A 16,951-nucleotide genomic window follows, 5' to 3' on the forward strand; every position below is an offset into this window, starting at 1 on the left:
GACTTCAGGGGGCTGGGAGGAGGTGGAGAGCAGCGCGGCTCTCGCCTATAAGGAGGTGCCCAGCGCCCGGCTGCCGCTTCCCAGCCGCAGCTCGCAAGGTGAATTACCGCGGCCGGGGAGCGGGCTGGGCTGGGCTGGGCTCGGCTTAGCTCGGCTCGGCGCTGCCGCCGGCCTTCGGAGCGGCTCCCCCACGGAGCCCCCGGCTCCGGCTGCCCCCCGCCCGCAGTGCCTGGATGCCGGATGGAGTAAATGAGCGGAGGGAGCGGGAGCGCACAGAGGCTGAGAGCCGCTCGGAGACCGGGACCGGGGGAAACAGGCGGGCGGCCGGCTTCCCCCTTCGGGGCTGAACATGGATTCCCGAGCCCTCAGTGGCTTCGCTCTGCTGCTCTTCAGTTTTTGGCACCTGGGATTAACTGCAACAAATTGTGAGTAGTGGAAGCTCAAGGAGTTGCCTGGGGTTGGGGCGGAGGCAGAGAGGAAGAGATGGGGGGGGTCAAAAACTCCCCGAGAAGGGGGTTATTGCTACGTGACCTCTAAGAAAGTTCGTCCGGCTCCGGCGGGCTAACGGAGCTCAGAAATGCAAAGTTGCGGCCGGATGGAGGGATCGCCCGCCGCCGTCCTGCCGCTGCGGCCGTGGAGGAAAACGGGAGCCGCCGGCTGGTTTCCCCTCACGGTTTTCTGCCCTTCTGCCGGTGTGGCTGCTGCCCGCCCTGACACAGCTGCCCGCCGGGACGGGGACAGAGCGGGTGGGTCCTGCCCACCTGAGTCGGGGGGCGCCGGGATTTTGCGGGCGCAGCCTCACTCCAGCTTGGCGGAGCGGAGACTGGCGGCACCGGGGATCCTCCCCCGGCCCGGCTCGGCGGGTGCCGTCGGTCCCACGGGCGCGGCTGGGTCCCGGGGCGCGCTGGCCGTCCCCGCTCCCCCCGTAGCATCCCGGGTGGGAAATAGCCGTTCGCTGCCCGTTCCTCGGGAGATCCCCTCGTAGGTTTGCCAGGCATCGCTGCTGGCCCCGAGGGCGGTGCCAGCGGTCTCTGCGCCCGTCAGAGCAGCCTCCCTGGCCACCGGGCCGTGCAGTGCCGCACCGGCCCTACGGGCGCTTAGGTTGAGCGCCGTGCAGACGGGGGCCCCGGGGCCGAGGGAGATGCTCCGTGACCCCCACCCCCGCTGCCAGAGCGCGGGGAAGAGAGGGAGCGGGGCCCGGCGGTGCGCGGCCTCCCCCGGCGGACGCGGCCCGACGGGCAGAGCGCGGCCGGTGGGGGCCCCGCCGGGGCACGGCGGCCGCTAGAGGGCGCTGTTGCCCCGCCGGCGGCTCCAGCCCCGTCCCGGCGCCCGGGGCTGGGGTGCGCGGCGCGCGCCGCCCCCCCACCCCCCACCCCTCCGCCTTCCCCGGCGCCCCGAGCGGGCACCGCGCTGCGGGCGGGCAGCCTTCTCCTCCTTTTCCTATGTTTTCCCCCCTTTTTAAATTTTCAGTCAATTAAATTACGGTTAATATGTTTTAATAACGTTAGCGAACGCTAAATGGCAGGCGATTTAAGGCTGAGGCTTGCCATTACTGATGCAGTCATAAAGTTAATTCCTAACACTTAAAAAGAAACTCTGCATTAATGAGTTTTACTATTTCACGGGTGACAGTTTAATTTCCCAGTGCCAATAAACATTTCCGTTGAATACACACTGCTTCCTAAATATTTAGGAGTCAGTCTTTTTAAAAGCATAATGATCAATGGTTTTATTATACTGTACAGATTTTACTTATTCATTGAGCAATGAATTAGCTTGGAATCAGCTGTAAGTGCTTTCCCAGGAGCTGAGAGAAGGAGCTTGTGAATCTGTAATAGCTACAAGTTCCCTAGAAACCTCGTTAGATTTGCCTGTGAAGGTATCTGTGTGCGCGCACGAACCTCAATAATTGCATCCAGTATGAAAATTCATCAGCTTCTTAAATAAATCATCTCTGTATGTTGGAGCTCAGGGAAGCTGTGCTCCCTTCCTCAGTTTTGGACTAAGAAAGCTTATATATGGGCAAAAATCTTGAATGTTATGTGCCTAGAAGAAGTATCCTGAAGTATATTTAAATAGCTACACAAAAGTGCCATGGGCTTTTAAGGATTATTGAGCTCCCAGGTACTCAGTAGACTTTCCAAAAGAAGTTACCAAATTCTGCATATGGGAACCTTCAATACAAGCTGCTGTCAGGAACTGAGGTCCTTCTATTTGAAAGCTGAAGTGCAAATGGAAAAGCATTTTTTTCTGTGCCTTCCTCAGTTTGAGCAATTTGGCCAAGGGAATTGCATTCAGATGCCTATACTGGTATAGATACAATGGCTTCAACAGGCTTGTTTCTGACAGGTTTTGCAAACAAGAACAGAACTGGGGTCAATATTTACAATGGAAGACGAGTAAGCTTCTGTGAGGAAGAATGCAACTTATTTAGTTTTCTTCCTAATATCTAACATGACATTAATCTGATTTGTTTCTTTTCCCTTTCTTCTAAATTAGGAAACTCTTGAAAATTATTTTTCTCCTTTATTTAATTTCTGTAAAGTAAAAATCCTGAGTAAGTCAAAATCTTCCTCCCACTGAGATATGTTATTCCAATTTCCTCTTTGGTCATAGTTTTTAATTAAACAAAGAATTGCTAAAGAAGCTGCTTTGAAACATAGCTATGGGCTAGGGGTCAGTAGATATCATTACAAAGATCAAAATTACCAAATGCTAATAAAACATAAGAAACTTCTCCCACTTTGCTTTTTGCAATAATGTATTACATTAGGTAACTAGAGTGGCAATAGGGTTTCTCCCCAGGACACTAACTACTAGAAAATGAATAAATAGCCATATACGTGACGTTGGAAATGGGTTGCGTATGGTGTCTTGGGTAATGGCAACTTTTACTTTCATCACACAGACAAGGAGACACAAAACCTTGCCCGTTATATAACAAATTATACAGCCCTTTAACAGTGTATTGTGACCTGTAAACATCAGTGGCTTTTGTAAGTCTGTATTTCCAGTTGTTGAATTAATGCATTTTTCTCCTTCTTTTTCCTTTTAAAATTGGAGGGAAGGAGGAATAGTGAAAATATTAAGAGAGAGATGAACTTATGTATTCCCCAACTACTTTGACATAGCAGTTCAGGGCTACTCTGCAGCTGCAGAAAAGAATTAAAGAATCTCAGGAGCGTTCCTGGTTAGTGATCCTCCACCTCGTTTGGTGTCATGTATCTTAGAAATGTTTGCTATTGTAATTTTACATATTATGCCCCCCCTTTCTTATTTATATTTCTCTTGACTGACTTGTCTCACATGGCCAGAAAGATGTGGCAGATTCAAACACCATCTGGAGAAGTGGCACCTTCTAACTTCTGTCGCAGAAGTTATTCTCAGAAATTATTACATGTTTCTGTTCCTGAACGCAGCCTCCTCTTCCTCCTGCAGAATCACTAGTATTTATTATCACAGTTCACTAGCACTTATTACCTGATCATGAGACTTTCAAACCTTTCACTTAAACCTGGCTGTGACTGTCAGTCAAAGCTGCAGAAATTCAATGTGTGGGAGAATCGGATCTCCTATTGAACTTCCTATTGAAATATATGGTCAGTGTATGGTCCACTACTCTGCAGTAGATTTAGATCTGGCATTGCAGGCAACTGTCTTTAATAACTATTCAGTTAAAAGGTAGGTAGCGTGTGTCTGTATTTCTATTTATTTTGAAATAGAAAAAAATATATTTTCAGATTTGAAGAAAACAGAAGTCTTGACTGTGATTTTAGTCTTCCTTTATAATGATTTAAATTGATGGTAACTGTGCAGGAGTCAGACAAGTGTAAGTGAAAACTTACAGGAGAAAATTTGACTCTGGATACTTGAGGCCATCAAGATCAGTATGTGTATTTGGGACTTAAAACAGCACGAATGAGACCTGTCGGGTCAGCTGTGGTAAAGGCAAGAGGTCTGTTAAACAGTGACCTTTCTACCCATGCGGTCAGAAATGCTAAGTTTTGAAGAGATCTGCTGAAGCAGGTAGAATATGGATCACCTCATCTCAGTCTGCGGCTCATTTGCTTGCAGGCTGAGTAAAGCAGATCAGACACACATCTCTGGCTTTTCCTCCGGCTCCCATACTTAAATATTCTTTACAAGAGACTAGTATTCAGGCATGCTTTGCTCCTTTTAGTTCCATGTGGGGAGAAAAACATCTACAAATGTCTTCATGCCTTCAGATGCAACAATGAGGAAATGGTACAGAATAATGAGATTTCCTGAGAGAAAGACTGTGATTGAGATTCCTGGCATGGCAAAGTTCAAGAGACCCACTGCTGATCTGTGCCTCTCTTGCATGTCTGTCATTATCTAGCATTCAATCAGATTGACTCCACTAGCGCTCCTTGGCTTTGAATCAGTCTTAAAGATGATCTTTCCATGGACTGGAATGGTCTTTGGATTCTATGTTCATTAGGCAGATGGCATTGCCAGCCCACAGGAATCTATCCAGGGTTGTTATAATCACAGTATCAAATACATTTTCTGCTTGGACATTTTTTTCTTTTTTTTTTTTTTTTTTTTTTTTCTCTTAATGTCATGCAAATGCAGCAGGATTCTTCATATAGATTAACAGCAAGAACAAATTGTTTTCCAATGTGCTTGGTACATTTGTACAAAGTATAGACTGCAAGTGGGAAAATATGGTGTTTCTGAGTAGAACAACACACTTGTGAAGCTCTCCCAGCACATGACAAGTACAGGCTTCTGCCAGCACCTCAGTAAGTGTAGGACTGGTGAATGTTTTTTGTAAACTAGAATCATTCTTTTACCAATAGGAAACTGAGGCTGTGTTTCATAAACAAGCCTGGAGATAGATTCTCACATTGATTATAAATTTAAGTATCTAAAATAACTCCTTTGGGGTCAACTGAGTTAATCCCATATGGTGCAATCATGTCCCATGCTCTGTTGTTAGATCATATTCATATTTGCCTTGCTATGTATAATTGTTTCTAAATCCATGGATTACTCCCTGTTTCCTCTTCCCCTCCCTCCTCTTCCTCTGTTGCTGTTTGAAGCAAGTGGAGTTCAGATAGCTGAATACTGAAATGAATAAGAATCTGAAGGCAGTGGGAGAGTTTTAGTATTTTTTTTGTCCCCAAAATGCATTTTCTAGAGATATGACAGGTTTCAGCTCACTTAGCAAACTTGAATTGCTGTCTTACCCCCCCGCCCCCCACTGCTCTGAGAGACATGAGAATGAGAGAAGCACAGAACTGCAGGTGTATCTGCCAGTCTGCCAGCATCACACATGACGGAGGCTCTGTACGTGTCTGCTTTCCCTTAGCTTACCAGCCTCCAGAGTCCTGCCAAGCGTTCCAGGCAGGGAGCTGTCTACACAGGGCATCAGGTAACCTGCAGTGCTTCTTTTTAAATAAATGATTCTGCTGGGTTTCTTTGCTCCCAGAATTGGGGGAAAGATATTCTGGTCCTGTAGCATTCACTTTTTCAGGGTGTTGCTGCCTTAATGGAAGAAGGGCCATATTTGCGTCATGTCTGTAGGATGCGGCTCTTGCTGGACACATCTCTTCTGGATTTATGCAGAAAGGAAGGGTGCAAAAGAGAAAAGAACAGGTAGACTTGCATGAACATTTTCTTACTGTTGTCAGTAAAGTGTAATTAAGAGACGTGGACTGGGTTTTTTTCAGTCTTAATTAAACGCCCTCTACACAAAGCAAGAAAGAGGGGATGAGAATAGCGTAATCCTGATGTAATAAAGGTTTAAAATTACAAGCAATTCTTGGAAGCTTTGAATGCATCACTTGATAAAGCAGGAGGCATCAGTAGACCTATTAGCATGTCTCTGTAGAGTCAGAGGAAAACAAGAAATTTTTTGTATGCAGTACTGGACTGATATCATTGATAATTAATTTCCTTGTATTAATCTTGTCTCTGAATTTTCTAATTGCCCTGTGCAGATTCTTGTGGGCTGATAATGCCATCTGTTCACTAGATCAGTGCAACTGATGATGTTTTAAATGATGAAAACAATATAATATAGAATCTAGAGGAAAAAAGAGATGCCAAAACATTGATTTATTTAATTTTAATTATCTGCTCTGTTAAGCAGTTAAAAAAAAATTGGTAGTTCATAGTATGGTGATCTAACTGCCCTTCTAAATAGACATGCTGAAAATGTTTCAGATTTTAGCTGGTATTTGCTCCAAAGATAAAGGAATGTAACTTAGTAAAAGAGAGAGCATGAAGCCATTTGTAAATGTCATGAAGGATCTTGCCTGATCTGTATTCCAGGAGAGGAAATCCCATTTTTCTGGCTGTGTTTTGCCTCTGTGTGGCAAAACCTTCTTACAAACCTGCGGGAACTCGGATAACTTGGTCCATTTCCTACAGAAGTTTGTGCTCAGAGATTGTCAACACAGACTTTGAATAAGTCTGTATGAACCTACACATTTACAATAATAAGTGGCTATTAGACTATTGTTTGGTTCAATTATTATTGTGTTTTGTAACCTGTGAATTAAAAGCTTGCGGAGTTGATTTTTGAATGTACAATTGTAGTACTTCAACTGAAAATAAGATATAGAGCTCGGAGAAACAAAGTGATCTTGAAGATAGTGGTAGCTTTTATTTCATCCAGTGTTTCTCTGTCGTAATAGTGACCTCACCAGTGCTCAACCTCAGTCTAGTGCAACCTCAGAGGTTTCAACCTGCACAGGCATTTAATAACACCAAATACCAGCAGTGTGCTACAGACAGGGCAACAGGATGCCATGAGTTCATGGACATCTGTGATAAAAAGGTTTCTTTCTTCAGTGACAGAAGTTGTCTGTGGAAATAATTTTGGAAGAGAGATGCTTGTTCTAACTCTTTTTTTCAGACACTGTATATATATTTGGAGACTGTGTTTCATTGTTGAGAAGAAGGCTTTCATGTTAGAAAGAAATGTCTAGAAATTATTCACATGGCAAAAGTGGCACTAGTATCTTAGTCTCTTTCTATATCAGTGGCAGCGTATCAGTGTAACTTTTGTCCTCATCCTACGCATGTGCCAAATCAAAGAGAGGAGTCAGGCTTGGAATCAGACCCCTGTGTGGTGGGGTGTTGCGAATGGGAGGAAGTTTCTAGTGACCAGGGTGCAAATGCGTTTTTAAGTGAACTAGTAGATTTTTCCATCAGTTTGAGCCTAATTGAAACTGCATTTGGATAACAGCAGCTAAACGATTTCTGTGTTTTCATGAGTGATGATTACTTAAGTAACTAAATTTAAAGTAAATTCATCAACATCATTGTGATTTAAGATCTGGAGGTTGTTTCAGCTCCAGGATTGTGTTGGTGTGCTTGTATTGGGCCAGGGAAGTCCAGATTCCTGACCATAGAGGCTGGTTTAACAATAAGTTGGATGTAGGTGCTGGAGGTTTGCTGGCAAGATTCTCTGATTCCTTCCTGTCATAGCCAACATCAGACATGTTATACCAACAATTAGCTCATAACAAGCCAACACTGTTTGAGTGCTGGACAACACAACTCCAATTTGAGGTTAAGGGGTGTTCTTAATGAGCATCACTGTTATGTGGATTAGTAAGAGAAATAACAAGGAAAAGCTAAATTTATAATTGCTCATTCCATCCCATTCTAGACTATAGAAGGTTTTTAGTGGTGGGTGTTAATGCGCTCTTTTCCAAACTGTTAATTGCCTGGGATCTGTGTGATCTTTATGGGATAAAAGAGCATAGAGTTGCAGTGGGACACACTGTGTTCCTTGCAGCCTGGTACCCAGAAATACTCAGATATTCAGCGACACCCACAGCAGTGGAAACTGTAAAGAATAACTATGGTATCGTTCTGGGGAATGCTTCCCTTTTGACATTGGTAATTGGAGTTTAGCATAGAGCTCCAACACATGAAACAGAATGGTATTCAATACTAACCATTGTGGCACAGTAAGAATTGCACTGGAAAGGAAATAAATACATTTTCATTCTCTTTTTTGTTGTGTGTATTGAGAAGGATTGAGTGTTGGCCCTTAGGAATTCTGGAGCATAATTTTTTCTTCTAAAACTATTCAGTGCACTATGTGCCAATAGAGTAGTAAATAATAATAATAATTTTCAAATGGGTAGGATCTTCTCTTTGTTCCCAGCTGGGCAATAAGGTGTTGATAAATGCTGTACTGCCTGGATAAGAATTGGCAAGTTCCATTTACTCCTGCTCTAAATGGTGAGGCATTGTTCCTCGATGACAATGGTTCTTCACTGATGACAGCTCCTCAGCAGTCCAGGAACAGAGACAAATACCTTGTGAGCTATGTCACCAGTGACATAGCTGTAGTAATCCCCATATTAGTTCGGTGATATCTTCCTATGTTTGGGCCTTAATTGCCTCCACTTCTGATGTAGATACTATGAGCCATTGCTTTCTGTCCTCCTAGCTCATAAAAACAACCTACTGAGCATTGATAAGGCCATATTTCTTCCCTCCATGCAAATTTATCACTGGAGCAGGAGAGCAAATGGCTTTTTTTTTTTTACTGGAGCATATCTAGTGTGTCTACAAAATTATACATAAGGAAAAGAGCAGGAAATGGAATCTGTTCTTTGTAGGGAAAGAAGGGGAGGTTACAAAGGATCTTCTCCCAGTTTCCCATTACTAGTGGCAGCTTCCTAACACACTCAATGAGAAAGTCTGAATGAATCGTCCAACTGAGTCATCCGTGAACCGTTAGGAGTAACATATTCATTTGTAGTAATCAGGATTGATTTATGAATAGGACAAAAGGGACTAAATATGCTATGAAAATGCATGTTGTAGACTTTGGTGTTTTTTTCTCCCCGATGAATAATTCATTCTGTTCTAGTATCCATGAAAACAAAAACACTGTGCACATAAGAACTCATTAAAAAAGTTAATCCCACAAATGGCTGAACATGGAGAAAATCAGCTTTTGTTTTAAAAGGTAGATTTACTCAAATCTTCTCTAATTTGATTTGCCAGTAGGGTATAATTTAAGTCAAACAAGTTAGCAATATTATTTGCTATATGAAGGTTTAAATATTTAATAGATTGAGAAATGCCTGCCCCACAGGATAACAAGCTAAGGAGCACTCATTCTCCACAGTGCAAAGGGTAAGCTAAAACCAGCAGAAATAGCGATCAAAATTGAGAGGGAGTTTCTGTTCACAGGATATGGTCCTCTAAATCTGGCCTTGGGAGCCCTTGTAGTGCATCTGCTATTCTAAATAATCCTGAGGAAACTACCTCTGTGAGTAATGATAGTGGCTTTTCAGTAACTGTAAGGGTTCGTGGCCTCTACGTGGCTGTGAAGATGCCCACAGTGAACCTCTCCTAGCCAGAGCACAGGATGCTGCATAGTCAGATAATCTGCTGGTGGGCATCTGCTCCTGGACAGTCATGTCAGCAGGAGGGGGAGCATTGGTGTCTCTACAGAGCCTGGTGCTTCAGAGGAGCTGAAGCATTTTGTCTAAAGCTACCTAGGAAGTCTCTGAAAAAAACAGAATATGAACTTGGATGCATTGGATTCTAGGTGGGCACTTTACCTGTAGGCTGCCCTACCCTTGGTGCAACTGCTGATGTGGACACTGAGCAGAGAGAAGGGAGAAGAGAAACCTTACACAAAGAGAAGAGTGCCATTGGGTTTCTTCCTATCTGCCCCTCCCAAATTCAGAGGAGTTGGTTTGTGTTGGTTTATTATTTTTTATTTTTATATCAAAATAGTTTGCATTTTAATTTTAGAGGAAGAACCCCCTTCAGCAACCTTAGCAAGATTAAACAACTATGGCATTTTTCACAGAGACTGTTTGTTTGGAAAATGAAATGAAAATTTGATGAATTTCAATCAGATGTAGCTTGCAGCATTCAAATATTTATAGATTATCAAATTCCCTTTTCCCAGCTCTGCTTCTTAAGTGCAGAGCTCATATTATATGTAATACTGATTCTCATTATTCTAGGACAGTTATTCACTGAATTTTTGTGCAGGCTCAGTTCATCTAGGACCTGGTCTAAACTTCCTGAAAATGAAGGGAATGACTTGTGTTTGAATTTCAGATCATCTTTTCCTGAGAAGTCAGTTCATCCAGTGTGTAAATCCTTGTTATTGTTCTCCTGTGAAATTTATTTTCCTTAAAACCTGTCTGGCAATGTATGCAATACAAGATGTGTTTGCACCTGTTAGTACAAAGAGCTATTCATTTTTCTGATGGCTGCTGCTCCTTTTGAGTACATTTCCTGAGAGTGCGTTGGCCTGGTCTTTTGTTATATTCTACGCTAACTTTGTATCTAACTTATTGACAATATAATAAATTAAATTTGCACACCCTTTTGCATTCTTCCTTGCATTTTTTACCAACAAGTGTTCTGTTTCCTAGGTCCTCCTGTTCTGTTGAGTTGAGGTGAATGCTAGCCACTATAACACATAGGATGACCTTGTGATAATGATTTCTTACTAGCATTACAGAAAACATCTCAAATGCTCTGAAAAGCTGATAATCCAAGGGTATGCCTGGTTGTCTGTCTTCCAGGCAGGTACGAACGCACATTGCCGGTGCTCCTGGGTGGATAGATGAAAGCTTGTTCCAGCCTGGAATACACATAGCTAGCTTTCTGTTAGTAACATTACATACAGGAGGTTTCTCATGACAATGTACAAAAGTCTGCATAGATACACTTTAAAATTATATCTCCCATTTTTTTCCCATCCCTATCTCTCTGCTCTGAAGAAATGCATTGAGTCATTTCCTTTTTCTGGCCCAGTTTCCTGGTGGAGAGCTACTGTATGATTTCTGTGCTCTAGGAAAGCTATTGAAGAATTTAAAGAGTTTGGCTCTACCATTCCTGTGAAGCATATAGGCTGGAACCAGGTATTACGGGGAGGAAAGGATGAACTGAATCAGGCTGAAAATGAGTACTGTCAGTCATGCCAGAGTTCCAAATTTCCCTAAAATGACTAACATTAGACATTTTAACAATAATATTAGATTTGTTTGCAAATTATAAACTCTTTTCTTTTTGAAATCTGCATCTGGTAGCTGGTACTGTTCCTTGGGGCCTCCTCCAGAGAGGCTGCGCATGAGTTGATGCAGTCTATTTACTGTATCATTATGGGTTTGGATTACAATTTCCTTTACCCACATTCATCAGTGAGTGTTTGCAAAAGCCCAAAATGTTTTTCAGACAAGCAACGGAGGTGTGCTTTTCATCTGTACATCTCCTCAGGAGCTGCAGTTGGCTTTGTTGGGCAAGGATATGAAGGAGGTGGTCTACTTTCTTGAGACCTCAGTAGACTAGATAGAAAAAAGATCTGCTAACTAAATCATAAGTCATTTTCCACTTTACCTTATGGAAGGAGGTATCAACCTCCATGACTCGCTCCATTTCACAGCAATTCCATGTTATTTCACTTCCTCTGACAGGCTTGATCCAAATCCTGCCAATTCTGTTATTGGGTATGGACATCAATGGCTTGTTTGAATTAAATAAGGAAGTCCTGATTTGACAGCCTTTCTCTGGTTACAAGCAGACAGTGAGTCAGAGCTATAGCAGAACAGATTTTCCTCCTACCCTCTCCAACCGCGCCCCCCCTCCAACCTTAGTAGCATCTAATTTATAGTGTCTGTTTTTTTGCAACTCCATCTAATTAGCACAGGCACTGGGGTCAGTATTCTAACACCTGACAGACTTTACAACAGAACACCACAATTACAAGTGCAATTATCTGTTTTTCTGTTGCACTGAAAAATGTAGCATATGAAAATTAACATAAAAACCCTAAGTGTTAGGATGAAAGTGTGGGTGTTAGGGGAGAGGCACCACCTTCAAATTTGAAAGGCCTGGGTTTGATGCTTGACTTATTGAAAGTTTTCCTGGGCATCGTTAGGTGATGTGTTTAATTGCTTTGAGGTTGAGTTTTCCTGGTTTATCTCATTAGGGCTAAGCGTTCATCTTTTGCAGTGTATGCAGACTTACACGTAACAACAGGGGTCAGAGAAAGAGGCCCTTATGCTAGGCAGTGACTTAATATAAGCAGTAATGCTGTTAGCACACTTCTTTTAAAAGTACTGACTGCATCAACAAATAATGGCGTCTCTAAACCATTGTGGTTGTGCTGGCTCTCCTTGGGAGCCGTGCTGGCTCTTCCCTAGGGGTCTTTATACAGCAACTTTTAGGATCTTTGTGTAAATCTACAGTTACGCAGCCTTCAGTGTGAGAGCTGTGGGTGTGAAGCTGGCTGTGAGCCAGGAAAACAAAACTCTCTTTTTGAGCACTGCGCCCTTCCAGTAATTTCTATATGGCACGTGGGTAGAGCTAACTTGCATCTCCCAGCAAGAGCATGTAAGTCTGCACTGAGTTGCCTGCGCTGGTGCTAAACTAAAATTGTGTGATGGAAATGGTGCGTTCATGTTAAGTTAAAGAATAATAACCAGTTAAATATGACTATAAAGTACTGTCCTGAGACAGCTAGAAGAACTGCACAAGAGAAGGGTTATTCCCTTTTATTTCTTACAATAAGGAAAACTATAATCTTGGCTTAGGGGAAATTTAGAGCAAATCTATAAAGTCATGTCCAAGTTAAGCTTTGTAAATTCCAAGACAGGCATTTAATTCAGTGTTCAGGCAGGGAGAAAAACAGTTCACAGCTGGAAATGCCTGTTCTTCTCTTCCATGAGATGCACAGAGAGGAATAATTGATTTAGACTCCTTCAGGGTAGGAATGGTTTTTGTTTTTTTGTTTTTTTTTTTTTTCTGTTAGCAAATGTGAAGCACAAGGTCTTCATCCTAGTGGGAGGATCCCTTCAAGCCAGTGATGATAAGAGTGAAGTCTCTTCTCTAAAGACTACCTACGAATACAAATGTGTCTTCTGTTCCTTCAGTGTGTTTGTAAGTATGTCACTGACTCGTGGCAGCCTTTGTCTTTGAGGAATTAGCTAGTTTGATAGAACAGCCAGACTGTTCTAGTCTGGGACTAGTAAACCAATCCTTCAACCATGAAGGAATGAAAAGTTTTTTGGAATAGCCCTTAACTAAGAAATAGGAAACTTGCTAAACTGATATTGAAGGTAGCAAAGTTTAGTTCTTCTTAGATATGCATAATCTATGTATACCTGTAGATTTTCTTCAACTAGGAAATACTAGCGATGGAAAAACCCTCCTCCTTCATGTGCCTGTAACCTACTTTTGAGCCTAACTATATGAAAGAAGGTGGTGGTCATTTATGATATTCCAAAGCACTATGTTAATCAATAAGTCCATTTATTTAATTGAGGCTATTGTATGGTGCAAAGTACCAAAGCTTGAGACTAGCACTAGTGTGTTTAAAGCCAAATGCAACCATATGATTATCCCACTCCATGACAGTTTTATCAGAGTTATTAAAAACTGCTTCTGTAATAATTTTACATGTAGTAGCTGTCCTGGTTCTGGCTAGGATAGAGTTAATTTTCCCCTGAGCTAGGAGAGGAACTGGAGCTGGTGGCACCTCTGGCTGGGGGACACATCTGGGATAGGTCACTAATCAGCCAGCAGCTGGGACAGTCTACCCAAATTGACCAAAGGGCTGTTCCACACCATGTGACATCATGCTCAGTATATCAGTGAGGAGGGTGCTGAGGGGAGACCCCTGCTACTTGGGAGGGAGCTGGGCATCAGGATCCACTGTGAGCTATTGTGCTGTAAGTTATGTTCTTCAGTATTTTCTGTTATTTGGGTAGGTTTGTTTGTTTTCTGTCTCTGTTTTGTTTTCTTCTGTTTTTCTCTTAAACTTTTTTTTAATCTCAACCCGTGAGTTTTGCCACCTTTTCTTTACCAGTTCTCCTCCCCATCCCACTGGAGGGTGAGGGGGAGTGAGTGAGAGACTGCGTAGCTTAGTCCTGAGTGGGGCTAAACTATGACGCTAGCAAATAAATTTTATGCTCGTATTTAGCGTAAGTATTATGAATAAACAGCACAAAACACATAGCCTCACTTCCTTCACTGAAGTGACCAAGGAGATCAAAACAAAGTGAAACAGTCATCAGCTATGCAAATGAACAAGGCTTAGAGCGAATCTGCCTATGTTAAGTCAGTAATTTGATGGGTTGTTTTTTTGATTAAGCTTCCCTGGGGGAAGGAATGGTTTAATTAAAAAGAGATTCAAGGGGAATTCAGAATAATAAGTCATATCTATTTTGTCTCTGCCAGAGTCTTGGAAAAATTGGTGGCTGCCGATGGAACAGGTTGAAGTGCAAACAAGGAGGAAATAGGTCTGTCTCATGAGTCTGCACTTTCCCATCTGCACTAAATACTGTTTTCAGTCTTCCCCCTCCTGATAGCCACAGTCAGCAATGGCTGCTCTTCCCTACTGCTCTTGCTCAAAATTGTCCTTCATTTCTTTTTTTTTTCTGGGTAGAGCAATTTCAATTGCACTAACTTGCCAAAGGCTTGAGATCTAGCAGGCTGCAACATCAAGCTACTTGGGTGTTGTGGTATCACTTCAGCTAGATTAAAAGCTGAGTCCCTCAAATATTGAAATGCAGGTAAAATCAAGTGTCTGTCAAATAAGTATTTAATAGAAAAGACCTTTCTGAATACAGAAGAGGACTGGTATTTTACAGGTCAGTAAAAGATTTGTCTCAGATGGATGTATTCTAGAAACGGCTGAATAGTTTTCTAAGGTTGTTGGTCAGTTTTGATGAAAGAACAAGTGAAAAAGCATTTCTAGTGCTGTTTCTAAGGATGCTTGGGAAATTATCTTAATTTTCCAGGTCACATCATGTTTCTGTGCCTGATGCTCTGTTTATTTAACATTTAAATACCTGCCTTTGTAGTTTGAAAAGCAAATGGCTACAGAATCTCATTAGGACTGTTGAGGTTAGGTTTTACAGTATAAACATGTTTCAGTTGAATCCAGAGGATTTAATTCTTAGCATATCGTTTAGAAAAGTGATAGCACAATGGTAAAATGAAATGACTACTCTGTATGCTTACTGAAGTCAAAAGTTTCAGTAAAGTGTATCAGAAACAAGAATGATTCAACTGGGAGAAAAGTATTTATGCCTCCTAATAGACTCTGAAATTGAAAATTATGTAGAGCTGATGAAAATAAATCCTTTCCATTCCCCTTCTTTTAGGGGAATTTAACTTTTTTTCACTCTATCATTTAAATGTTAGTTCTTCCACTTTGAAATCAAATAAAGAATGCTCAGCCCTGATGATGAGAGAGCAAATCCTTGAAATACACCACTCCTGAATTCTGGTGACTATTCAATTCACAATTTCCTATTGTAAATGGAACACTTGACATTTGATCTTGAGTAGGTATGTCCAGATCATTCTATGGAGTCCAGTATGTGCATTTACCTAGATATGACATTTTAACAGAAAAGTTGTAAATGTGCATCTCTTTGTACGGAACAGCATAATATTTTTAGATGATGTTGCTTTTATAGAAACCCGTTTCCTTACAATTACTAAAATAAAACCGAAAAATTAGGTGGTGGAATCAAACATTTCCCTGATGAATTCAATTCATTTCAATTTTTATATTTTATTATTGCCTTCATTATACTTTTTTTTTGTTGTTTTCTTTTAGGGAGGGAATAATTTTCTAAGATTGAGTAACTTCAATATTCTGTTTAATCAGACATTTACAACTTTTTTTTTTTTTTAAAAAAAAAAGATGAGTCATTAGGAATTTGACTCTTGCATGCAATCCTTTCTAAGAGTTTCTTTAATTTGTGACTTTCAATCATTTCTCATTCAATGATGGCTAATGAGCCCCTCATGCTCTGTAATACCAGGAAAAAGACAACGTGCTGAGCTCAAGGAATCTGCTATTAAACTGTCCCTGTTTCACTATACAGTTCATGCATAGATACTTTTCTGTGCTGTGAGATGTAGACTCTTTGTACTGATTATGCCCCATTTTAAGAATACGAAAGAAGTTGTCTAGAAAGGGATGATTAGTTACCCATACACCTTCTGAGCCCTCTGCTGAAGAGCTTGCTGATCTTTCTGGTAAGAAGAAAGATTACACTCAGAAGGACCTTCATGCAGGCCATGTGCTCTGATTTCTGTCTCTGCCATTTAGTTGATTCTCTCACCAGCTTTCAACTTGTCCTCAGTCACGCTGCAAGTACTGATCTTTCTTTTATTTTTTCTTTCTTTCTCTCTTGTCCTCTTGCTTATTCTGTTCAGCCTTCTGATTCAATGACTAGTCTGTGTCAAAGTCAAAGAAACCAAATGGTGAGCTGCTTTTCCTCTCTCTAGTTCTCATCACTTAAGTGTAGTATCACTGTCCTCTGTGTTCTTCAGGCTTACCACCATAGGTTCTTCAGGCTTACCACCATAGGTTCTCCTGGCTTTCTGCAGTCCAGCCCGTGTCCAGATCTTGTTACTCCTTCCTCAAGATCAGATACAATTTTCAACCACTCCATGTCATGCTGAAACATACAATCCTGCCTTTCTTCTATTAGAAGTTATTGACCAGATGGGAAGTGTTGGTTTGTGGTGAAAGCCTACATAAAGCAGAAAGAGCAGGGAAAGTGAGGGTATTTTAATATAATAATGGAAAACATCAGTAATACTCCCCATTTCAGGAAAACTGCCTTCCAAACAAAGAGACACAGCCCCTGTTAGAAGAAAGAAAATATGTAATTTTATCTCAAACTGCAGATCAAGTTTGCTTATGTTCAGGCTGAACGAGCAGCCCAGAAAGACAGTAGAACCTGCTTTATCTCCCTCAATCTAGCATCTCTCCTCTATATCTATTGCTTATTTGGCTCTGGAAAGTCCTTTCTTCCAAGCCACGAGGTTCAAAATCTTGTAGAACCTGGTGTTCGAAGTTTAATTCCAATTTCCTTTGAATGCTTTTATATTTGCACACAGATATAAGTGTGTATATGTATCTAAACATACACAGGTAATTAAGTACACTTCATACATATCTATA

At 41.7% G+C, this 16,951-nt stretch overlaps 1 protein-coding gene across 1 annotated transcript in view; it reads left to right on the forward strand.

Annotated features, from left to right (window-relative positions):
- The first annotated feature begins 270 nt into the window (after positions 1–270).
- Positions 271–16,951, forward strand: part of CNTNAP5 (contactin associated protein family member 5) — a 287,941-nt gene continuing 271,260 nt past the window's right edge. The window contains exon 1 of the mRNA XM_086750483.1: positions 271–425. Coding sequence (XP_086606609.1) covers positions 350–425 — 76 coding nt within the window. The 5' untranslated portion in view covers positions 271–349. The remainder of the gene's footprint in view (positions 426–16,951) is intronic.

Source organism: Chlamydotis macqueenii, chromosome 6 (assembly GCF_036417535.1).
Source record: "Chlamydotis macqueenii isolate bChlMac1 chromosome 6, bChlMac1.mat, whole genome shotgun sequence".
Taxonomy (NCBI): domain Eukaryota; kingdom Metazoa; phylum Chordata; class Aves; order Otidiformes; family Otididae; genus Chlamydotis; species Chlamydotis macqueenii.